The sequence below is a fragment of the Thamnophis sirtalis genome, unplaced genomic scaffold (genome assembly GCF_051295495.1).
Source record: "Thamnophis sirtalis isolate CommonGarterSnake01/CBP01778 unplaced genomic scaffold, rThaSir2_p1.2 scaffold_1, whole genome shotgun sequence".
In the NCBI taxonomy this organism is placed as follows: Eukaryota; Metazoa; Chordata; class Lepidosauria; order Squamata; family Natricidae; genus Thamnophis; species Thamnophis sirtalis.
Window position 1 is genome coordinate 156110745 of NW_028261381.1, and position 24672 is coordinate 156135416.

The following is a 24672-nucleotide window of genomic DNA, read 5'->3' on the forward strand; positions in this document are numbered from 1 at the left end:
GCTGAATGAATCTGTGACCTAAAGGACATAAAATAAAGATAACACTGTAATTAGATGCTAGTAGTATTACAAGTTTTTTAAAATCTGAAAATCAAGTGTAAACTCTCTATCCCCATTGGTTTATCCCTAAAAGTTTGCTTCAATGAGAATGAAATGCCACTGCATTGGGTTGAATTCCTTATGTACAGTTATTTGTAACTTTTACTTGTCTCATAATTAATAATTCTTCCAGAGATAATGCACCGTTTTTTTCTTCTTGAACCTTGTTGCGTAGCCATTCTCAATTAGTAATGGTGAACTGTATACTAGTCCACCATGTTTCAATTTAGAGTATCTAGCATGTATGGCTATTGTATGGTTTAGTGTATTGCACCAGTACTTATAAACTCTGAGGACTTTTGTGTCGCAGTGGTTAAGAGCAGCACTGCAGGCTACTGCTAGATCAGCAGGTCAGCGGTTCAAATCTCACCGGCTCAGGGTTGACTCAGCCTTCCATCCTTCCGAGGTGGGTAAAATGAGGACCCAGATTGTTGGGGGCAATATGCTGACTCTCTGTAAACCGCTTAGAGAGGCCTGAAAGGCCTATGAAGCGGTATATAAGTCTACTGCTATTGCTATTGCTATTTGCATCCTATTACTAACCCGTGAATAGAAGTTTGTCCTACTCATTGTCAACCTATTTCATGTTTTTATTCAACCTGGTAGACCTCTTTATTTCTCCTGAGGATGTTACTTGAGTTCAGGTAATTGACTGCTGTGTTGGAAATAGAATATTCTTCAGCCAGGATGAAAGGAAGAAAGCCATACTCTAATGCTTAAAAGAAGGAGCAAATCACAATGGTTCATTAGCTTGCATTAATCTGATTTCAAATGACATATTGGAATATAGTTCAACTAACAAAAATTAAACCAGGGTTATATGGTGGCATGACATGCTAACTCAGGATTAACTTAAATATCACTTATTTGTGTTATAACAAACCCTACAAATTGAGTTAAATATAAACTAACTCTCCTGGATGGGTTGCAGAATATGTCAGATTAAAATGTGGTTTCTTGTTGGTGGGTTGGCATGTCTTGTGAACACAGCCATTGATTTAAGTTCTCAACTTAGTCTGATTTACGATTTGGATTTAAACACCACAGTAAGCAAATCATAGTATGATTTAGTGCAAAGTTGATTAATTTAAGATTTTAGGGCTATGTATACCCCCCCCCCCACTTCTAATGGTTATTATCAAATTGCATCTGTTATTGTGAACGATTTCTCTTAGTTTTTGATTTTTAAAATTGATAATTTTTTATGCTTTCACATAATACATTCAAGCAATGATTCTTTAAGGTGGAGCCCCACAATGAACAGGGAGATGATTTTACAGGGCAAAATGACTGTTTTCTTTTAATTTCATGCTCCTTTAAATGTTTGTTCCTGTGTCATACCAGTTACACACACAATATAAAATAACTGAAAAATGTGCAGGAAAGCCTCGACTTCCTATTTATATAATCTGGTGATGAATCATTCATGACAATAAAGAAACCTGCCGGGCATTATTTATCAATCCACAATTGCATCTACTTTGGCAACTCCTGTCACTATTCAGGCTTTTAGTCTACTGTATAATGTATCCCTTTTATCTCAAAAATGCAAATGAACTTGGACAAATTTCTGGAGTGGAGAAAAACAGCATAAATACCTTAACATTTGTGTAAGCAGGAATGATGCCTCTAATTCCATATAAGTTCTATTTAGAATTATTTTATTTTTTATACCTATGGTATAAAGACAGCACCATCATAAAACAACCCATTTAAAACCATGTTCCTCCTTAAATAATGAACATCCTAGAGCCGTGATGGCAAACATGGCACACATGCTGGAAGTAGCACACAGACCCATCTCTCCAGTCACATGCGCCGTTGGCCGCTGCTCTTCCAGGTTCCAGGGCGTCGGCCAGCTGGTCTTCATGCATGCAGGGGTGCTGAAACTGGAAGAGCAGCCGCCCAGTGTGTATACATGCTCCGGGAAGATGATGTGGTTTTGGGCATATACATGCGCTCTGGCCAGCTGGTCTTTATGTGCATAGGCCAGTTTCCGGCAACCCCCCCTTCACCATCACCACATTTCGGCACTTGGTGCTGAAAAAGTTTGCCAAGACTTTTCTAGAGCTTAACATCCGGAACAAGGTATTGTTCCATATGGGAATGAGGCAGCTAATTGCGAATGTACAGAAAGTCATGACAAAGATACTAGAATTCTATATTTTCCCAGTCCAAACATTCAATCATTGAAAATCTGTCAGTACCAGACCAGAGAGTTGTGGCTTTAGAAGCCTCCACCTCTTTCTGCAATCCTTCACTTCATCAAAGCCATCAGAAGCCCAAAGAGATTCTTATGGCTGGCACATCAGTTGAGTACTCCAATTTCCCACAAGTGTCCTTTCATAATCCAATTTTTTTTACCTAGTTCTCTCTCATGACATTGTAGTGAGGCTTGCCCCTTTTACAGAATGAATTTTATGATGCTTATTAAGGGCGCCCTTCTGAATAAAGCTTTTCCCACAATCTGAGCATTCAAATGGTTTCTCCCCAGTGTGGATCTTCTGATGTCGATTAAGATTTGAACCGGTACTGAATCTTCTCCCGCAGACAGGACATTTGTGCGGCTTCTCTCCTGTGTGGACTCTTTGATGACGGTAAAGTACTGAAGTGGACTGGAAGGTTTTGCCACAAGCAGCACATTCATATGGCTTCTCCCCAGTGTGGGCCCTCTGGTGAATGATGAGCTTGGAGCTAGAAAGAAAGAATTTCCCACAGACCAAGCACTTATGTCCTTTTCCTCCTGTATGACGGTTCTTAACCACTGTGGAGCCCCGATTCAAATTTCTGCCGTAAGCTTGGGAGGCATTTTGCTTCTTACCAGTGTCATTTCCTGTCTGGATTGTGGCTACAATGATAGCTTTATAGTCTCCCACATAAGGGACAGGTGCATCAGCTTCACCTCCTGCCAAGGTGCTCTCTCGACCTTCCAGTCTCTTCTGATTAGTTGAAGGCTTTTCCTGCACACAACAGTGAGGAACAATCTCTTCTGCTTTCCAGAGGGACACCTCACAGGGCCCTGCTTTTGTGGGATCTTCAGCCACATCTGTCTCGTGTATAGTCATCCCGTCCTTACCTGCTGGAGAAATTAAGAAAACTCCAATGACTCACTCATTGAACTTGAGAAAAACATAACTTGAAAAAAGGAAAAATTATAGATCATTAAGAAAAACTAGCTTCTTTGTTAAGATCTCATTCAGAAGGAAAAATGGAAAGACATCACAGGACACGGAAGAAACCTGGCATTTGCATATTTCTAACAACCTTCTTATTGAGCAAAATTGAACAGACAGTGCTAGGATCCTAGTTTAATTTAACATATATATTTATGAGCCAAATTTAGTATCTCACAATGCTTCTCCCATAGAACCACGTTTCCCTGATTCCTTGTCATGTTTCAACTTCTCATGTTCAAATCCAAGATAAACCATGCTCTCCTGGGGGGTTGGGGGTTATTGAGAGTGACTTGCTAGCATCCTATCTGAGGAAGAATCTCACAATTGACATGTTGATCCATCTTACTGAGCCCAAATGAGAAGCCTGTTGGGTCACATGCAGCCTCTGAATTATTTTTTAATGACCCCAGAGGCTCCTTGGATCACACCATTGAATAAATTGGAGTGGCTTCCTACTTTTTGAAGCATGAAGGACTCATGCAGTAGTCAATCACCTGAAAAAAGCCACCTAAAAACAAGACAGAATCCTCTCAATAAAAAACCAAGACAGAAAATCTCTGTTTATGTGCATGGTACATCACTATTCTGCCCGAGAGTAGGTCTGCCAGAAACAATTAAATGCCGCTCTTGAACATTTTTGTAATTATAAAGAACTGGATTAAGAAACAAGGCTTTCCAGGACTTCAGGGTTTCTACCTCCAAATGTTGAGATCCACTTCCTCTGACAGGTAACTTTGACTATCTCCCCTATTCTTTTTCCCGTGGTTAAACCTCCCTCTATTCCATATTAGCCTATTGCCTCTCAGGTCTGATGGAAGATGGTACCACTGAAGGCTAACAGCCAAGTTGGGGAGGTGCAGAGTGGGAAGTATTCAGATCAATCTGATGCTCTTAAAGCCGCACAGAATGCTTTGAAGTGTGTTTCCAACACTATTTGGAAGACTGCATAGAAAAGGAAACATGTCTAAGAGAAAAAAGTTGTAGGATCAATTTGCCAAACCTCAAAACCATTCCTTAGTTTCCCCCCCACATCATCCTTTTCTTAGAAAGTGATAGAGAAGTTACTAAATGTCAAATCTTTATAGTAGCAATTAGGACTGGAGAAGAACATCCAAGGAACAATCTCAGTGATCTCAAATTAATATGATTTATTAGGAAGAGGTTGAAGTAGGAGTACCAGAATTCTGGAAAGTAACCTGGCTGTCAAAGATGGAGAGTAAAGAAGGAGTAGGGTTGTTGCAAAATAAGATGGGGATGTGGGGTGGCGATCCCAATTGTGTTTTTTATATTTTTAAGCAGATTGTGATAAATGCTAGAAGTGAACAGATAAATGTTAATAGTATTTACGTGAATGTGTATTTGTGAAAGTATATGGAAAGGAAGAAATAAAACTTTTTGTAAAAAAAAAGATAGAGGGTAAAGATAGGTAATTCAAAGATGTTAGATTCTCCCAGTGTAACCACTCTGGTCTTAGAAGACAGGCCAGACTATACTTGAGTTTAATTTACTTACTAGTTCCTAGTTATATGATCAGTGTGGGAATCCTCTTTTGCATCAAGCTCTCTGAAAAGAAACATTATCAGAAAGTAGTCCAGCAGGAATTCAGATTCAAGACATTCTTCCTTACCAAATGGGCCAGCCTCAAACTCATCTTCCTGCTTGGATCCTTTGTAGAGCTGCTTCTGTTGAGTATCAGCTGCAGCCGATTCTGCCTCAGACAAATTCACAGCCACTTTCTCAAAAGTGTCCTGCAACAAAAACAAATTTTGAAAGTGTAGGACTAATTTTACAACCGTTTTTACCACTGTTAAGCAAGCAAACCACTGCGGTTACTAAGTGAATCATGCAGTTGTTAAGTGAATCCAAATTTCCCCATTGGTATTGCTTGTCAGAAGCCAGCTGAGAAGGTTGCAAATGGCAATAACATGATCCTGGGGCCCTGCAACTATCCTAAATACATGCTGATTGCCAAGCACCCACATTTTGATCACAAAGACGCTGAGGATGTTGCGATCAGACATAAGTCACTTTTTTCAGTGAGATTGTAACTTTGAATGGTCATTGTATGAATGGTTGTAAGTCAAGGACGGCCTCTACAATCAAGTTAAAAAGCACCAGTTCCAACACAGGTTTTTAATAGCAGTAGACTTTTTTTTTTTTTTAGCAATAGCAGTAGACTTATATACCGCTTCATAGGGCTTTAAGCCCTCTCTAAGCGGTTTACAGAGAGTCAGCATATTGCCCCCAACAACAATCCGGGTCCTCATTTTACCCACCTCGGAAGGATGGAAGGCTGAGTCAACCCTGAGCCGGTGAGATTTGAACCGCTGAACTGCTGATCTAGCAGTCAGCTGAAGTAGCCTGCAGTGCTGCATTTAACCACTGCGCCACCTCGGCTCTAGAAATTCTACTCTTATTCCTCTCCACTGAGGAGTAGTTTTATTCCTCCTCTTTGGTTTCTTGTTAACAATCCATGAAAGGACAGTCTGCTTAATCCATAAAAGCTATGATACAGAACTTTTTCAAAGTTTTTTTTTTAACTCAAGTTTCACATTATCAACAGTCATTTTCATCTACATTCTCCAGGCTCATTGGAAGCTCAGAACACTTCCCATAAAATCAGAACAGTTTTAAACTTAAAACAGAGTGTTTCAAGTTCAAAACATTCTGTGTACTGTTAGGGATTTTTACAAATTCACATTGGAGCCTATAGAGCAAGGGTGTCAAACTCAATTTCATTGAAGTCCGCATCAGGGTTGTGTTTGACCTTGGGGGGCCAGATTGGTTGTGTGCAGCCCTCCCAGTCTCCATTTCCGGTGACAACGGCTTCCTGCAACCCTCGCTATTTCCAGGGTGGCCCTGCAGGCCAGATATTAGCACCCCACGGGCCAGATCCAGCCTGTGAGCCTTGAGTTTGACATCCCTGCTATAGAGGAATAGAGATGAGTTGACGAAGATATGTAAGAAACATTAAAAAAAAAATAGAACTTAAGGTGGACCAGAGCCTCAAAACAAGACTTTGTATAACTAACTGCAACCTTGGAACTGGATATTAAGGAAGAACAAAAGACACGATGGCTCCCATCATTCTCCCCTACAGCAGTGGAAGTGGACAAACTTAAGTTAAATAACTGTATAGCTAATTCTAACTTTGGAACTGGACATCATGGAAAGCTGGGAATTTGAAGAACTACGTGAAATTATAAAAAAATATGCATAAATCATTAAAATCAAGCCTAAATATAATTCTGAACCCAGCGAAGCAGATATCTAAAGAAGAATTCAAAGAAGAAGGGGGGCACGGGGCGGGAAGATAATGAAGGAGTAGAAACGGAGGGAAACAAAAGGCAGACAAAAGAGTTTGGGGCTGTTAGTGGCATAAGGGAAATTGGAGGAGGGGGTTTTGCCCCAGCAAAGAGAAATAAAAAACATCCTTTTGGTGGTGACCTGGGGAAAGTTGGGGAGAGTGGATGTGCCGAAGCAAAGAGAAGAGAGAGGGCAGGAGCAGAGAAGTGGGACAAAAGACTTACTAGGAAAAAATCAGACAACCAGAAATTTTTATGTGGGAGAATATAAAACTAAGATAAGGGTTTTATTTCTAAATATGACAATAAAATGGAGTTGCTAATTGATTGAATGTAATAATGGAAAGGTAATTAAGCAAAGGTTGAAATCTATGGAATATCGATAAATATGATATTGATATTGAGTGGGGAGGTTGTGAAAAACATGACAATAAAATAAGTTTCTAACTGGTTGAATATAATAATGGAAAGACAACTAAACAAAGGCCAAAATATATGGAATGTGGATAAATATGAAACTGACATAGGAAGGTTGTAAAGTAGAGGTTTGCCATTCATTTTTATACATGATAATTAAACTGAGTGGCAAATTGACTGGAAATGACAACAGAAGGACAACTAAGCATGGGTTAAAATATATGAATCATGGATATACATAGAACTTTTAAGATGATGAAATAAAGCGAGATGTTTACCGTTTGTTATTCTATGCAATAGATTAAGGGAATTGAAATGAATATTGAACAGCGAGGTTTGCCATTCATAGACAACTAAAAGTAATCTAATCCAAGACATGGAAAAATTAGAGTGGGAACATAAAATACACTTATAATGTGAAACTATTGAGACTTAAAGGCAGAATCACAAATTGGGAGTGTGTAAGGACTAAGGAAGTATAATTATATAAAAATAACGATGAGAATATCTGGAAATTGTAACCAGGTCTACATCTCGACCAAAATTAGGCTGGGGAGGTGGGGTGTTAAAACTACAATGACTATATATGTATACTTTTTTGTTCTATTTTTTTTAAAGGAGGAGAATATATGTTTAAAATTAAATATGTATATTGAAAAGGAACTATAAATACCAGCAACATAAAATGGAGCTTGTTCAGAAGCTGAAATACACCAAGCAAATGGGATGAAGAGTGGGAAGGAGAGAGGTAAGGGAAGGAGAGGGATAGGAGAGAGGATAGGATGGGGGAAGAGGAGAGAAATGAGGAGTGGAAAGGGGAGAGAAGAAGGGGAAGTAGAGAAGGGAAGGAGGACAGAGAGAAGAAAGGAGGTAAAGAGGGGGATGAGAGAGGGAGAAGAAAGTGAACGCACAAATATAGTGTATGGAGAGCAGAAGAGCCAATAACTGTTTTCTTTCCCCTTTTTCTTTTGGGGGAGTTGATGGTAAGATGACTTGATGTAAACATTTAATAATACAATATGATGTTGGCTATGTAATAGTATACATATGATTATACGTTTTGAAAATGAAAAATAAAAAACTTTATGTAGAAAAAAATACAACTCAATTCCAGGGAAGAAAGTGAAAAAAATGAACATAACTCTTGATTTTGATTGCTATATGAGGGGAAAGAAGGATACTCTGGCAGACTTTAAAGATTCTATTATGTAGGATTCCTACATAATAGAAATCCTTGCTTTGTTTTCTGACCTGGCCTCTGTTGGAGAATTGACATAGCTACAAATGTAGTAAAATTCATCAATTAAAATTGATGCCTTTTCCCTGGAGCTGCCTTTCCCCTGAGATGAACCCCTGAGGTAAAAAAAAACCAAACCCATCTCAAATAGAATTTGTGCCACATAAGAGATTTATAAAAGGTGTCAGGTAATGAGGATTTAATAACCCCAGCTGATGTAAGGTTGTAAGCTGTAAACTGTAAGCTGATGCAATGAGGATGACACAGCAATACAGGTATAGCCCATTTAAGAATCTGGTGGGGTCCACACAAGTTATTTACTGTTTTAAAAGGTATCTATATATATAGGTGGTCCTTAAAGGGCGTTTCTCTAGTCGTGTATCTCATTTCTCTCCTTGTGTTTGTAACTGAATGGTAAGGGATTTATCTACCATGTATATGTCTGTATATATCTGTATATATGTATATATAAACCACTATTAATTGTCTAAAGGCTCTGTGTGCTGTGTTTTTGCTCCTGAGTTTATCTCATAATAATAGTTATGCTGCTAAAACTTTGACTAAAGGCCTCACCTGGTTTGCTTGTTTTTCAGGCTCCTGCTGTTTATACAGAAAATCCTCAGCAAGACTTACAGCCTGAGCACAAGTTTCTGGGCCATGCTGCTTCAACCAGCTCTGGATTTCTGGAGGCAGGATCATCAGGAACTGTTCCAGGACCAGCAGTTCTAAGATCTGCTCCTTTGTGTGTCTCTCAACCTTCAGCCATTGATGACAAAGTTCTTGGAGTTGGCCATAAACTGCCCTTGGACCCTCGGCCTCCAAGTAGCAGAAACGTCTGAAGTGCTGGCGACTTTTCTCTCTGTTGACAGCATCCCCTCTCAATAGGGCTGCCTTGACCTTTCCATAATCTCCTCGGTCTTTGCCTTCCAAGGCATTGAAGGCCATCTCAGCTTCTCCACTGAGAGCTGGCAGGAGTTGAGTCACCCAATCTTCTTTGGGCCACTTACAGGCTTTGGCCACTTGCTCAAAAGAGACTAAAAAAGCTTTGGTGTCATTCCAAGGTGTGGATGCTTCGGACAATTGAAGGGTTTTCAACCCTGAGGAAGGAAATTCCACTGTTTGCAGAAACTCTTGCCACTGAGCTTCCCAGTGAGAGGCCAAATAGTCTTCTGGTTCTTCTTTTACTTGATGAGGAATTGTCCTAGTGGCACATCCTCCATTACATACAGACTGAATGGCTTCTGGGCATTGATTTCCTCGCTCCATGCCCAGTTTGCAATCTAGAGCATCCTGGAGAATATTAAAGGCTTTTTCTGTTCCTGTGGATTCCAGCCTTTGTGGATTGCTTGTGGGTTGCTGTTCCATTTTCATCCGTGGGCACGCTTACAAAGATAGCACTGAACTGTGGGATGGTGGGAAACAAGCCTTTTGTAGGTAAATGTAGTAATATGGGCAGTTATGCTAAGCTTTTGCCCAGAAATAAAGCTGGAAACAGTAAGAAAAAAATGAATGGCCCAGGCGCTACTATTGTTGATACTGACTATAGAATAAATACATTTTAAAATTATATAAAACATTATTTTTAGAGCTCATAAGTTCTTTATTTCATGCTTTAAGTGAGGAATTTTTAAAGCATTATGGACAATATATATACAGTGTATATATAAATAATTCTACCCTTACTTCTCTCCTATATATAATCTGATGATGCTTTATTTAAATACATTTGTATAACAGTGATTACATGACCTCTACAGATGCCGTATAAATAAAATCAAAGAATGGGTAAAAAGTTTAAGAAATCTCATCTTCAGTATACCAATCCAGTTCCAGGCTACTACATGACAGATTAGCAATGTCATCTTCTAGACCAGGGGTCTCCATCCAACCTTGGCAACTTTAAGGCTTGTGGACTTCAACTCCCAGAATTCGTCAGCCAATGAAGTTGGTTGAGGAATTCTGGGAGTTGAAGTCCACAAGTCTTAAAAGTTGCCAAGGTTGGAGACCCCTGTTCTAAACTGCCCTTCTTAGCAGCCCTAATATAGTTTACATTATCATTTAAATAATTTAAAACATTAAAATCAACAGAAACTCACAGTAAAATCATTCAAACGCATGAAACCACCTTAAAAGCTCAATGAATTCAGTAGCCAGAAAAGCATTGATAGAATATGAACCAAGCATTACTGTATGTTTTACACGCTCTAGCAGCTTTTCTCAATCTTAATAAGTTTAAGGTGGATGGACTTCAACTCCCAGAATTCCCCAGTCAGTCCATCCATCTTAAACTTGTTGAAAAATACTGCGCTAGACAGACAGACATCGTCAGTCCTCCTCTCACCCAAACCCTCTTATTGCAAACCGCCAATGCAAATCAAAGAGTTGCTGAAAAAGTTGGGGTAGAGTGGTCTTCCTTGCTCAGTACAAGCAGCTTGATGAAGGGTCGCTGCCCTAGACAGGGAGGGGAGTGAGGGGGCTGGGTCTCTCCTTTTCTCTTCTCCTCCTCTCGAAAGGCAATTCTTCCCGCTCACCTCTCCGCTCTACCGTCTCATTCAAATCTTCCTCGTCTGTTGCTCATTTTCAGACAAGACCCTGACAGCTCTTTGAAGCTTTTTTTTTTCCAATGAAAGGGCATTCGTTGGTGAACATAGAGATAGGAAAAAGACAAGAGTCACCAAATACAGAACTTGCCATTAAATTTCCGGTTTGCTATTCACGTTTTTCCTTAACTTCATCAAGGGCGGAAGTAGAGATTGCATACTCTACTTTCAAGGTAGATTCAACGGATTTTTTCCGTTGGTGATGGGTTAAAATTAAAACAGGTTCTCGTGTACTGTTATCGCGTTAATCTTAATATTCCTTATGGGAAATTAAGATCGTCATTGTTATGTTTGATTTTCCAGTAATTTAATAATTTGCATTTTTAACCAGTGAAGTCCTTGGTGCTCTCTGAGATTGGTTGTTTGCTTGGAAAGATTTCATTGCCCAACAAGGTAACAGCATCAATGCCTATGTAACTAATAAGTACACTTTTTTTATATATATATTGGAAAGATTTGGATTGTACAGCATCACTGACTGGACTACAGCATGCTCATACAGGAACTCAAAAGTACAGGGAAAATAACCCTTAATGCTTTTAGTAACCACATATTAATTTTACCCAAACTTTATCAATAACTGTTGATCATTATTATAAAGTATAATTAACAATTTTATTGATAGCAAGTGGTTAATAATTGATTTAATATTAATGTTATTTGCTCAAAGATTAAAACATGGCACAAAAAAATAGGCTTTCATCAAAAGCTTCATATTACGAAGTGAGAAGAGAATATCAAGTAAAACTAACAGTATTAGAATGGCCGCATTGAATCCTACTGAGCAGCTAATGTACTTTGGGAGAAAAAACAAGAGTGGCCTTAGCTGAACCAGAACCAGATGTATGCACTGTACAGGTCCTGAGACTAACACAATGCAGTAAAGCATTGCGTATACTAATCTGAAGACAATTTAACAATGTAGACTTTTGCTTATGTAGGAGTCAGAGATGAGTCTGAGGGCGAGTTGGATATAGTTCTCCATTCAATTTTTGACACCCCCTTCAGCCCAAATCCAATTATCATTCTTCGTGAGCTCTCATTTGTGCATATTGTGCTTTTAAATGCAGACTACTGAAGAAAATTACCAAGTTATGGTGAGCAGACCTTTATCCCCCTGGACATTTTCTAAATTACCAGGTAACCAGATCAGAGGTGATAATGTTCATTTTGCCCTTTCATTTAAATAAAGCAAACTTTGAATACATGCAAAAGCATGGTGGCATTATTTTCATATTTATATTCTTAATTTGCATGCACTTCTCATTAGGAAAGGACGAAAAGACTTTAAAATTAAATTCAAACTATTCTGTGGATAAGTCAAAGACTTTTCAATAAATTGTTCCTTCATCTTTTATTGGCCTTTCTAATATTTTGTCATTTATTATTTAACAAATATTGAGCAAGACAAGATAAGGTTTGTCATTTTCATAAAAAAACAGAATTTTAACATTACAATTTTAACATATAATCTAACTTCCTTATATTTTTGAACACGTTTAGATACAGGGTCACATTCAATTTCCAATTTAACTTTAAGATGCCTATGATACAGATTAGCGAGTTTAGAAATATGGAATCTGTAATTTCTATTGCCAATTTTTGCATACTTGGCCAGGCCAACTGGGTCTATGGGAATCTATAGCCCTGCCAGATCTGGAGGGCAAGTTTCTCATCCTGCTTTACATACTGAATACTACTGAAACAAATCATACACTTTGAAACCAACATCACTGAATAATATTAAGCAGGACACACTCCAATTTTCTGTTTGGACTAATCTTCTGAAATGTGTGTCTCAGAGATGCTGAACTTCAACTCTTTTGATGATGGAAGAGATAATGAGAACTTAAGACCAACACTAAGATATCACATTAAGGGAGATAAGTTTTTATAAACTCACTAAAGTCTGAATTTAAAACCAGCTCTTGTTCGCTCTATCTCTAAAAGTCGAGACTGGCATGAGTTGTGGACTATAGCAACTTGTTTTGTTCTTGCCAATTTATCAACATTTAGAACATAATATGTAACATAATATGAACAAAAGACTGAAATTCAATATAAGAGGAATAATTTTTCATTTAAAGAGAAAAAACTTACAAAGATCCCTTTAAGTAAAAGAAAAAAAATCTTTATGAAGCTAATTTAATAGTTGTTAGACTGGGATGCAAAAAGTGATTATGGGGGAGTTTTGACCATCATGTTGTGGAGAAAATGTTTGCTTTACACAAGGAACTGAAATGTTTGGATAAATGAAATGCAATGTTTTTAATTGGCCTGCACTTGAACATTGGGCTTCTGGCCAAGAGATCTGCTATAAGCAGATTATGGGCTATATAACTCTCAGAGTCGTTAAATTAAAAAAAAAGGTTTTGTAAATCATATTGTGAGTTTTATAGTGAATGAAGCATCTGATAAAAACATAGGTTGACCTTACTATGGTCTGAGGCATTGCCTTTAATTGCTACATCCCTGTAAGAGCTCCAAATCATCCACTTCTGATATTAGCAACTTCTAATAGTTTTCTTTATTGTACCCATGTATTCTCTCCTTTCACATCTGGTTTCTGTTATCTAGCTGTTTCCTTTTCAGATCATCAGTTTATTTCAGTTCTGATTTGCCTATATTTCAGAACTCCAAAGGAAGGGTGAAAAGTTATTTGTTCCCCATCATCCTGACCAGAATGTAAGTTTCATTCACTACAGTACAACACCAAGAATATCCAATTGAGCAAAAGGGACTGGATCATTCTGTGTTCTTGATCCATCTAGTTTCCTGAGTCTCCACAATGTACCCAGCTATAAACTAATTCACCAGGGTAGGTTCACATAGCATGCTAGGCTACAATGTGGGTAGAGAGTTATGATTAAATACAACTAATCACCCAAGAGTTTTGAGAAATGTTTTATCCCAAGCCCTTGTTGATCCAAGATTCAAGGTGTGGGATAAAACATTTCTCAAAACTCTTTTGCAAGTATTTAATGTGTTTATAAATGGCTATATTCAAAAGATATGATCAAGGGGTGCAAATGGGTATAGAAAATATTGTCCTAATATTTCTTGAAAAAAATACATTTATTGTGGGTTACCTAGCCATGTATGCATTTTCATCCATAACTACCAAATAAATGAATAGCTTATACTAGCTTCTTTTATTGACCCCTCAGAACTAAGTTCCAAAAGAGGCAGCCAGTTTGTCAAAGCAGACAACCAATATGTACCATAAGAAAGGAACTAGAATCTGTCCCATCTATTTCAAGATCTGAGCATTAAATTATTTGTAAATGGATGCTAAAAGGTGTTCCTTATTTCCATAATCATTGATCATAACCACTGAAGCAATCAAATTTCCAATCTTTTATGTAAAACTTTCTAAAATACTAGCCTGTCCTACAGCAAATATCCTTCACGGTCACAAGATATTTACAATGATTGTCAATGTAAATGTAGAGGAGCATTTAATGATAGTTCAGTAAAAATATAGGTCTCTAAAAATATTTTACTCTTCTATTTCTGTGCTCTAATTAAATGATACTATACAAAGACTACACTGGTTTCTTCTCAAATACATTTGAGGACTGTTTTTTATTAAAGAATCAAAGGAAACCAAAAAAGCTTCAGATATCAAGCTGTGTTAAATATGACTGTCACATAATTAACACTTCAGCATTAACAAACAGAAACTACAATATTTGAGAGTCTGAGTGGACAACTCTCAATGATGGTAAGGATAGCAAGAACAGTTCATCCAGCCATATATTCCAGCTTGCCAGTTGCCTCAAACCACTTCTGTAGACAGGTATTTAATCCAACTGAAATGAAAAAAAAAGATGCTGTCAATATAACGTGATAAGCTTACCCACATGCCTTACTCAGAATGTATAGCTTCTCCTCTTTAATATCACAGCTATTTTGTATAAACAAACATTTTCAGTTGTTCATTCCTCTTTTGACAGCTCCATTCCTTTTTAAGCTACAATGGCTGCCATTGTACTCTCATCTGTGAAAGCCTGTCAATATGTCAGTTTTTCCCCATCTCAGCACACATAGGCAGACATCATTTCCTAGAATTCCATAGGCACCACTGGCATTCTTGAGAGTATTGGGAGTTGAAGTCCTGATCTAAGGAGCAATCCCAGCTTATAGGCGCCAACCTTTTTCAGTTGCTGTTAAAATGCAAGCCCCAGCAGCAAAAGTAATTTAATTCACCACTTTGCAGACCAATATCAAGAACGGTTTTTCATGATGGGTGGGGGAAATCCTTTTAAGTTTATTTATTAAGACCAGTGGTTTAACAAACACAGGAATCATGGCTTCAAAACACTAAAAAAAAGTGATAATTTCCATTCTTTACTATTTAAGACACATGAAGTGGTCCTTTCCTCCCTCACAGACCATTTCCCTATTTATTTATTTACTACTACTGAACATCCAAAATACACTATTTAATCATATATATATTCTCTTCTAAAATTATACACATTCAACCTCTCTGGGATTGGGCGGCCTATAAATAAAATTAAACTTGAAACTTGAAAAAACACACCCAGAATCCACTTTCTTCCACACATTTAACTATAACTTCTGTACATTAGAACATCACACACACCATCAGAGGTGGGTTGGTAATTTTTTTACTACCAGTTTGGGTGCGCTCCCGCATGCGTGCGACATTTCTGCGCATGCACAGAAGCGTCCTGGCAGGTAGACAGAGCCTTCCACCGCCACTATTACCGGTTCACCCGATCCAGGCCAAACTGACAGCAACCCACCCCTGCACCATCATATTTACTTCTCTAGCCTGCATATGACTGTTAAGGCAGGAGATGTTGTTGGGCATTGCCAGGGAACTCTCTGCAATGAAGGGGGTATCAACCAGCAGTGGACAACCCAAACCGCATGGCATCCCATGGCTGGGAACTACAGAGCTGCCCTCCGCCTTCCTTTGATGAAGCTGATGGGCTATGCCCGATTACTTGCCACAGTTGTTAACTGAATCACTGCAGTTGGTAATTAAGTAACCTGGTTGTTAAGTGAATCTGACTTCCCCATAAGGTCGTAAAAGGGAATCACATGACACTGAGACACAACAATGGTTATAAATATGAGGCCACTGCCAAGTATCTGAATTTTGATCACATGATCCTGGAGATGCTGCAAAGCTCTGTGAAAAATGGTCATGTCGCATTTTTCTATACCTTTGTAACTTTGAATGGTCAGTAAACTAACTGTGGTAAGTCGAGACCATCTGTACTTTTTCCATTATATTTTTAACAGCGCTTCATGGGCTTTGAGGGGCAACCCTTCCAGAAGTGCATGAACATAAAATCCCAGAGCTGGAAGGGACCTCGGAATTCATCTAGTCCAGCCCCTATTCAAAGCAAGAGACCTTATGTATCAGCCAAGTCAAGCGGTTTGTGCAATCTATTTTTGGAAACCTCCAGTGATGGGAGTCCCCATAACCTGGGGGGGGGGGAAGCTGCTCCGTTGATTGATCGTTGCGTGGCAGCCCCCCCTCACCTTAATGAAGCCGATGTCCTTGGCGTACTGGCGGAAGCACTGGCGACACATGTTGAGGCCGTACTTGCGGATGAGTCCGTGGCGGTTGGAGCAGACGCGGCTGCGGGAGAAAGAAAAGAGGGCGGGTGAGGCGGTCCCAGGCGCTTCCCGGCTTCCCTCGTTCCAGAAGCACCAACCTCCCCCCACCCACCAAACTCTCCCCTCTTTGCCGCCGGGAGCCCCTTCTCCCTCCCCCTCCCTCCCGCCGCTTCCTGCCGGTGCCGGCTGCCCCTGGTGCAGAGAGTCCGTGGTGGTCCAGAGGGAATGGTCGCTGAGAGTTCGTGGAGGCGCGTAGACCCACCAGGAGCGCGATCCCTGTCCAAACTTCCTGGGGTGGCTCCAGTAGAGCTGCTGGTGTCCCATGGCGGCAATCGCGTGTCTCGGACGCCGAAAGGGAGAAGGAAAGGAAAGGGCGAAGGGCGCAGGCGCAGGAGAGCAAGGGCGGGAGGGAGCCGCCCACTCTCCTCCTCCTCCTTTCCCCCCCTCGTGTGACGTCACGGAGCGAAGCGCTTCTAGTAAACTCGAGCGGGCGGCAGCAGCAGCCGGGCGCGGTGGCGCGAGCCTGTAATCCAGCTACTCCTGGAGGCTGAGGCTGGCGGATCGCTTGAGCTCAGGAGTTCTGGGCTGCAGTGGGCTATGCCGATCGGGTGTCCGCACTAAGTTCGGCATCAATATGGTGATCCCCGGGGAGCCGAGGGCCACCAGGTTGCCTAAGGAGGGGTGAACCGGCCCAGGTCGGAGACGGAGCAGGTCAAAACTCCCGTGCCGATCAGTAGTGGGATAGCGCCTGTGAATAGCCGCTGCAGCGTAGCCTGAGCAAGACAGCGAGACCCAGACTCTTTTGCACCCGCCCGCTCCGCCACTAAATTCCCCCCCCCTCTTTTTTTCCTCTCCGCCATCCCCCGATTACGGATGGGGACCGAAGGGGGGGGTCGTGGAGGTTGCGCCCCCCCCCCCAAGCCGGGTTGCCCTTCTGTTCGCTCAGTTTTCCGCATTGCATTTCGCGACTCCTGCAGCACCTCCTATTGGCAGCGGACGCCAATCGCTGCTCCTGCCGCCGCCGATTCCACACTTTCCCCAGTAGAAGTCGCTCTATTACGCCATCTCGGCCTTTTTGCGATTCTTCACACCCTTCACACGCGGGGTGAGGAGGATCGATCGTCTTTGCGCCCAGTTCAGACTCGCAAGGCCGTTGCGGGAACCGAGAGCGGTCTACCCTAGCGAGGGAGTCACAAAAAGCTTTTGCGGTCCGTTTTTTCTCCCTTATGGGACTGAATCGCCAGGCGAGAGAAGGAAGCGAGACTTTTAATTCGAATCAGGAAAGGAATTGCACGTTTCAGTGCCAATCGAAAGAAAAACACCAGTTGGACTGTCAGCGGCAAGAAAACGCCGCTCGGCATATTGCAAATGGGTGTCAAGTTGCGGGTTTATGCTTCGTGGGAACTAGGCGATCCTCCGCGCTGTCATGCGGAGAAGAACAACAGTCAGCCGCAAGGAAACGCAGTATACAATGGAGTGGAGATGATATCTTCTATTTAATTGAAGATGCAGCCTCCATATCTATTTTTTGAGTGGAAGTCCCTGCAAAGGTAGCATCCTCAGGTGACATCCGTGTTGCTGATTGTGTCCCAGTTCTGGGTAGCACAGCAATGCAGAGGCTGCTCCTATCAGGAGGGATTGGAGTGGGTGGGGAGTGAGCAAAGAGATGGGGATGGCCTGCCTTCCTGGTCTGAAAGTTGTTGGCCAGATAGAGGTTGTGGTGCACACTGATAGCCAACAGGTGAAAGAATATCACAAGCCTAGCTGGGAAGGCAAATTTTGGTGTCTGGGAAGTTAAAGAAATTCAGGTAGGAAAAATGCTATTTCTCCTACTTGCTGGCAGAAGTCTGGTGCAGTCATCATGGGGATGGGGATGGGGGTTAGACAACCTAATTCTGGGCTCCCAAACTTGGCGACTTTAAGACTTGTGGACTTCAACTCCCAGAATTCTCCAACCAGCTATGCTGGCTGGAGAATTCTGCGAGTTGATCTCCACAAGTCTTAAAGTTGCCAAGTTTGAAGACTTCTGATCTAAATGGTGGTGCAGCAAGCAGGGGGTTTAGATCATAAAAGGCTTGGAATCCTTTTTGGACCTGTCCTAAAGAGGCCTACTTGAATGAGGATGATTTCCACCAGCTTTTTTAGTTCCAATCAGAATAAGCTATATGTGGTTTACATATGGGAAAAAAAAGGTGAATTGGGAAGGGTTTGGCATTGAGATGACTTTCTTCTAGGTCTTGTGAGGCCAAAAGCGAGGAAAAGAGAAGAGTGTCTTTTGAGAAAGCAGGAAACAACTTGCAGAGGAAAGTTCAAGGTTAAGTCTCCTTGGAATCAAGCTGACCTCCTGGGGATTCCTCAAGCAGCTTCCTGTAGTTTTCTTCACAACAATACAGGGGTGTGTCCAGTTCAGTGGTAGGTTGCCAATTTTTTTACTACCGGTTTGGGCGCACTTGTGCGACACTTCTATGCATGCGCAAAAGCTTCTGGACATGCGCAGAAGCGTTCGGGCAGTGGGCGGAGCCTTCCGCTGCTGCTACTACTGGTTCGCCCGAACGGGAAGCAACCCATCTCTGGTCCAGTGGTGGGATTTAATTTTTTTTTACTACAGGTTCTATGGGCGTGGCTTTGTGGGTGTGGCAGGGGAAGGTTACTGCAAAATCCCCATTCCCTCCCAACCCCACTAACCTGTTTTCCAGCTCCGTTCTCCTGTTGAAGGCAATAAAAGAAGATCAGTTGGGAGGCTGGAAGGCAAGCGGGATTGGGGGGGGGCAGCCTATTTGCCAGTTATCCGAACTACTCAAAATTTCCGCTACAAGTTTTCCAGAACTTTTCAGAACTGGCTGAATACCACCTCTGTGTGCGTCTCTATTCCTATTGCTGCCTTCTTTCAACTTCGGGATCAGAACTCAAGGATTTTCTGGTGGTCTCCCATCCAACGAGGAGCCCAGCCAATCTCTGCTTTCTTTTTCAATACCAGCTGTGGTCAGTCAAATAAAAGGGGACCAGTGAGTGAAAGGGAGAGGCAGGAGAAAAGGGGAAGCGGGAATTGTTTGCAGGATTGTAAAAGAAGCTGCAAGGTTCCATTCTGTCCACTTTCTGCCATTGTTCTTTTTCCTTTTGCCACTCAAGCATTGGAGGCAAGGGACACTTTGCGAGATGTAGAACATGAGAGCCCCCCACCCCCTGCATTTTAATGACCACTTGGCTTAGCAGCCTCACCTCTTCCCGTGCTTTGTAAATTATTTTCAACTGCGGAACTGATATTCAGTACAAATAGATTCAGAGATGATGCTCAAATCGCTATTTTAAATTTAAAACGGGGAAAAAAGTTTCTTATCCACGGCAATAAATATTCCGCAACCATGGCATGCTGAGTTCATAATCCCAGGGATGGATGCCAATGCTGCGCTGAAATTAAATGAGATTCGGAATTTTTATATAAATCTTTTATATTTCTCTTTGGAAGCTAGGTGGCAGGAGGAGCCTAGGGATAAAAGGATTTGCAGGCTGAGAATTTGGATGGTGGCTGGGAATGTTAGATGGGGATGCTCCAGTTTCATGACCGATGTTTTGTGGCAGTTTCACAACTGCTAAAGAGGCTGCTAAAAGGTTCCTTGGATGCATTCGTTTATTACATACATAATGTTGTCATGTACAGTTGTACCCTGGTAGTTTGCAATAAAATAAATAAAAGGGAAGCTAAAACCAGTAGAAAGACAAACAATTCAAAATGAAAACCATGAATGGTAACAGTGTGGTGAAGAAGTTGTTAAAAAGCCACATTATAAAGATCTGAAGTGCCTGCAGGTAAATGCCAGTTGTTGATCTTGCTGGGGGATTGAGAGATGAGGTGTCCCACAGGAAGAGATCTTGATCATCTTCAGAACCAACCTGGCTGCTGAATTAGATGCTAACTGAACTTTCAAGACTAGAGCCAAAGGGAACCCAGTGCAGAATGCATGATAATCCTTTTGGGAAGGAACTTATAACCTATAAGAAGTTAGCCTGGGAAGTTGAGAAATATATATTGGAAGAACCCAACCCACCCATTTCAGTGTTGGAGTTCAAATTTTTTTACTACCAGTTCTGTGGGTATGGCTTGGTGGGCATGGCAGGGGAAGGATACTGTAAAATCTTCCCTCCCCACTCCAGGGAAAGGTTGATGCAAAATCCCCATTCCCTGCTGATCAGCTGGGACTCGGGAGGCAGAGAATAGATAGGGGCGGGGCCAGCCAGAAGTGGTATTTACCAGTTCTCTGAACTACTAAAAATTTCTGCTACTGGTTCTCCACAACTGATCAGAACTTGCTGAATATCACCTCCAATCCATTTCTATGTATTTTTTTTGCCAACATGCTGATATATGTGATGCTATCAGCAATTGAGTTTTGCCTGAATGAAATTCTTGCTTGCCATTGTGGGCACCTGTGTACTTGTTGCTGTCACACTGTACGAGTACCAAGTAGTCTTCTCAACTCTGGACTTGCTCCTCTTTTCCTATGAAAAATGGATGCTTTCCTCTATGGGCTAATCTAGTGTCTCCCCTGCCATTGGCTATCATACCAGGCAGTGATTCTGATTAATTGAGTAGCCTCTGAAAGGCCCCTATCCTTTGCATGTCCTTCTCATCACCTTTCCACTCTTAGCCACAGCCCAGTCAACTGTCGCTGTGCTCTCCCAACTTCTTATTCTCATCAATGTCTTTTTACACACCAAAAATGCCATCAGACAAAATATTTTATTGGCTTAGCAGGACAGTGATGCTGATGCTACATTCTGGAGCTGTGTTTGTCAACCTCAGCAACTTTAAGATGTGTGGACTTCAATTCCTGAAATTCTCTGATCACCATGAAATAAAGACATGGCTTTCTGATACTGCAAACATGTTTGGAGATCAGCTTTATCCCTCTCTTATTAACTGATTGCCGCATAGGCTCTAGGTGCAATTCCAGGTGAGACTTATTACTTATAGATATAATAGAGGGCCTCAGGGGCGGGGGAGGCTGTTTTCGCCCTCTCCAGGCTCCCAGAAAGCCTCTGGAGCAGGGGTGGATTCCTGCCAGTTCTAACCTCTTCTATAGAAGAGGTTCCACAAATCTACAGTGCCGTATAGAACCGGTTCCAGCTCCCTCCCCCCGCTCGTCTGCACATCATCAAGATGAAGAGCGAGAGGAGGAATTCTTGGAGTTGAAGTCCACAAGTCTTAAAGCTGTCAAGTTTGAACACCCCTGGGTTTTTTTTCCTAAAGGGTTAGGGGTGCAAGGGTCTTGTAACTTGACAGCTTTAAGACTTGCTTGCTTCAAATGCCAGAGTTTCTGAGCCAACATTTTGGTTGCTAAGCAAGAACGTTGTTAAGTGAGTTTCACCACATTTTACAAGTTGGCCACACCCACCCAGTCACATGGCTGGCAAGCCACTCCCACCCGGTCACATGGCCAGCAAGCCACTCCCACAAAGCAGGCCACACCTACAGAAGAGGTTCTAAAAAAATTTGAAACCCACCACTGCTCTGGAGCCTAGGGAGGGTGAAAAACAGACCTACTGGCCCCACCGGAAGTTGGAAAACGGGTCATTTCTAGCCTCTGGAGGGCCTCTGGAGGCATGGGGGAGACCATTTTCCCCCTCCCCAGGCTCCAAGAAAGCTGTGCACGCATGTGTGGGGTAGCGGGGGGTGGTGGTCAGCGTGCATGTGCAGGGAGCACAGTGTGGTGGGGGATTAAATTATGGGGGTGGGCATGTGCATGCTTTTGGCACCCAAGGTGAAAAAAAGTTCGCCATCACTGATATAGGCTGTGGCATATAGCCTTGTTATTTGAGGTAACTTCCTATGTTCTTTCTACTATTGTGGCCAAAGCCTGTTTTATCTTAAGCAGCCAAATAATTTGAAGATACAACATATAGGAAATGTATTAAACATGCAAATAACAATAGTGCACCATTCCCAGCAAAGCATGGACTGTTTGCTGAGAAGTCCTGAACAAAAGCAGAATCATAGGCTATACCTTTGGCCCATTACATTACAAAGACAAGGGAAGGAAAAGTAAAGTAAAGAAAGAGTGTTAATTACAGCATATCATTGGGATGTTTTAGACAGTGGTGGGATTCAAATAATTTAACAACCGGTTCTCTGCCCTAAAGATTTCTTCAAACAACCAGTTCACCAAACTGCTCAGAAAGTTAAGGATTCAGTCAGTTCACACCACTTCCTCCGAAGTGGTGCAAACTGGCTGAATCCCCCCACTGGTTTTAAACAAATGTGACCTTCTCCCTTCCTACTAAGTCCACATGCCAACTGTACTGTATCTTTGGGATGTTTTTTCCGGTGAGACCGGCAACTGGTCTATCCAAATATGGGCTGGAGCATACTGCTTCGGCTTTCGCCTTTCAGCCCCAACCCAGGAGCCTACGCAGACATGACAAACTATTTTTCTGTTGAAATAGATCTGTACTAGTCTCCCTTTATTTCTTTGTCAGTAAATATAAATTCAACACAAAAATATATTTGGGATATGATTCCTAGGGTTGGTAGAGGATGCAGCTCACCTGTGTGCAAAGTACAACCACACTCTCCATTAAGATTAACAGGAATGGGTATATATTCCATGCCCCTATGATGAAACTGTGTCATTTATTGGGACCCAGAAAGCATGCTTCTCATGGTATCTGTTCTCTGGAACAGGAGCCCCAACCCCTGGGCTGTGTCCCACCACTAGGCCTTGAGCCTTTTGGAACCAGGCCACAGAAGTGGTGGGCGAGGTGGACTTGAGTGAGCAGCGAGCTAGCGCGTGTGAACACACTCCATTTCTGTGAGTGGTGGATACTGGAACAGTCTCCCCCGTGAGAGAGATCTGTAGGGCTTCTGCCCGTAGGTTGTTCTGTAGATCTCTTCCAGGCCTAGTTGTTGAACCCCTGACAATTCCTTTTGGGGTGTTTTGTGTGTGTAATGACCATTTTTCACACTTAGCGACCATTTTTCACACTTAGCGACCATTTTTCACACTTAGCGACCGTTGCAGCATCCTCATGGTCACGTGATCAAAATTTTGATGTTTGGCAACAGGTTCGTATTTATGATGGTTTCAGTGTTCTGGGGTCATATAATCACCTTTTGACAAAGTCAAATGGGGAAACCAGATTCACTTATGTTACTAACTTATCAGCTGCAGTTATTCACTTAAGAACTGTGGCAGGAAAGGTGGTATAATGGGCTTAGTGACCAAAGTTACAATGGCATTGAAAAAAGTGACTGATGACCATTTTTCACACTTAGCGACCGTTGCAGCATCCTCATGGTCACGTGATCAAAATTTTGATGTTTGGCAACAGGTTCGTATTTATGATGGTTTCAGTGTTCTGGGGTCATATAATCACCTTTTGACAAAGTCAAATGGGGAAACCAGATTCACTTATGTTACTAACTTATCAGCTGCATTTATTCACTTAAGAACTGTGGCAGGAAAGGTGGTATAATGGGCTTAGTGACCAAAGTTACAATGGCATTGAAAAAAGTGACTGATGACCATTTTCACACTTAGCGACCATTTTCACACTTAGCGACCGTTGCAGCATCCTCATGGTCACGTGATCAAAATTTTGATGTTTGGCAACAGTTACAATTGATATTTGTAAATTGTAGTTATGCCTAAATAAAAAATATATTACAATACTATTTTTGCGTTGTATGAAATTTTTTGTTGCTCCGTATAAAATTTTTAATCAAGCCCCCCCACCCCCCCCCCGGTCAAAGGTGTCCCTCTTTACCAATCTGAAAATCTGGTCACCTTAGTGTATGTGTGTGTTGTGTTTTTTCCAGATATCCATTATGTTTTGTTATTGTTTCTTGTCCTTGGATGTAAATCCGCCGGAGTCAAATGGGAGTTGGGCAGCCTCCAAATCTAATAAAATTATCATAATTATAATCAAACCTGCCCCTTTCAATCTTTTTCCCAGGAAAGAAACCTTGCCTTGAAGGACCTGGATAAGAAGCTGAGAGCAAGATTCGAAAATGCCAAGCTGTCTTTTGTCTCTCTGTGTGGGCAATGTAGAATGCATTTTGCTTTTCGTATTATCAGCAGACATTATTGGGTCTTTAGTGCGTGCTGGTAGCTTGAAAGAATGTGTTCATCTCCAACATTTATTTATGGCATGTACGAAAATCTACTTAAAATCTCATCATTACCATAACTGAATATTTATGGCAGTTTTGAATGGATGCTGCTCCTTGATTAAACTGAAAAAGA

General features: G+C 41.5%; 2 protein-coding genes and 1 non-coding gene across 4 annotated transcripts; 1 reads left to right on the plus strand and 2 right to left on the minus strand.

The window, feature by feature from the left end:
- Positions 1-1452: 1452 nt before the first annotated feature.
- LOC106552417 (uncharacterized) lies at positions 1453-10862 on the minus strand. 2 transcript variants are annotated; one of them, XM_014070683.2, is made up of 4 exons: positions 10766-10862; positions 8808-9719; positions 4903-5023; positions 1453-3175 (listed from the first exon to the last, which is right to left on the minus strand). In XM_014070683.2, exons 2-4 carry the CDS (start codon positions 9603-9605, stop codon positions 2475-2477), a joined length of 1620 nt encoding a protein of 539 aa, XP_013926158.2. In that variant the 5' UTR covers positions 9606-9719; positions 10766-10862; the 3' UTR covers positions 1453-2474. The 2 variants fall into 2 exon arrangements, with proteins under 2 accessions (XP_013926158.2, XP_013926155.2); XM_014070680.2 differs by having other exon boundaries at positions 1453-3178.
- Positions 10863-14400: 3538 nt separating this feature from the next.
- On the minus strand, positions 14401-16843 carry LOC106552416 (small ribosomal subunit protein uS14). Its single transcript, XM_087729033.1, has 3 exons — positions 16695-16843; positions 16355-16454; positions 14401-14646 (listed from the first exon to the last, which is right to left on the minus strand). The coding sequence occupies exons 1-3, from the start codon at positions 16754-16756 to the stop codon at positions 14638-14640; spliced, it is 171 nt and encodes a 56-aa protein (XP_087585159.1). The 5' UTR covers positions 16757-16843; the 3' UTR covers positions 14401-14637.
- A 91-nt stretch (positions 16844-16934) lies between these two features.
- On the plus strand, positions 16935-17234 carry LOC148049789 (signal recognition particle RNA). Its single transcript, XR_015695273.1, has one exon.
- The last annotated feature ends 7438 nt before the right edge of the window (positions 17235-24672 follow it).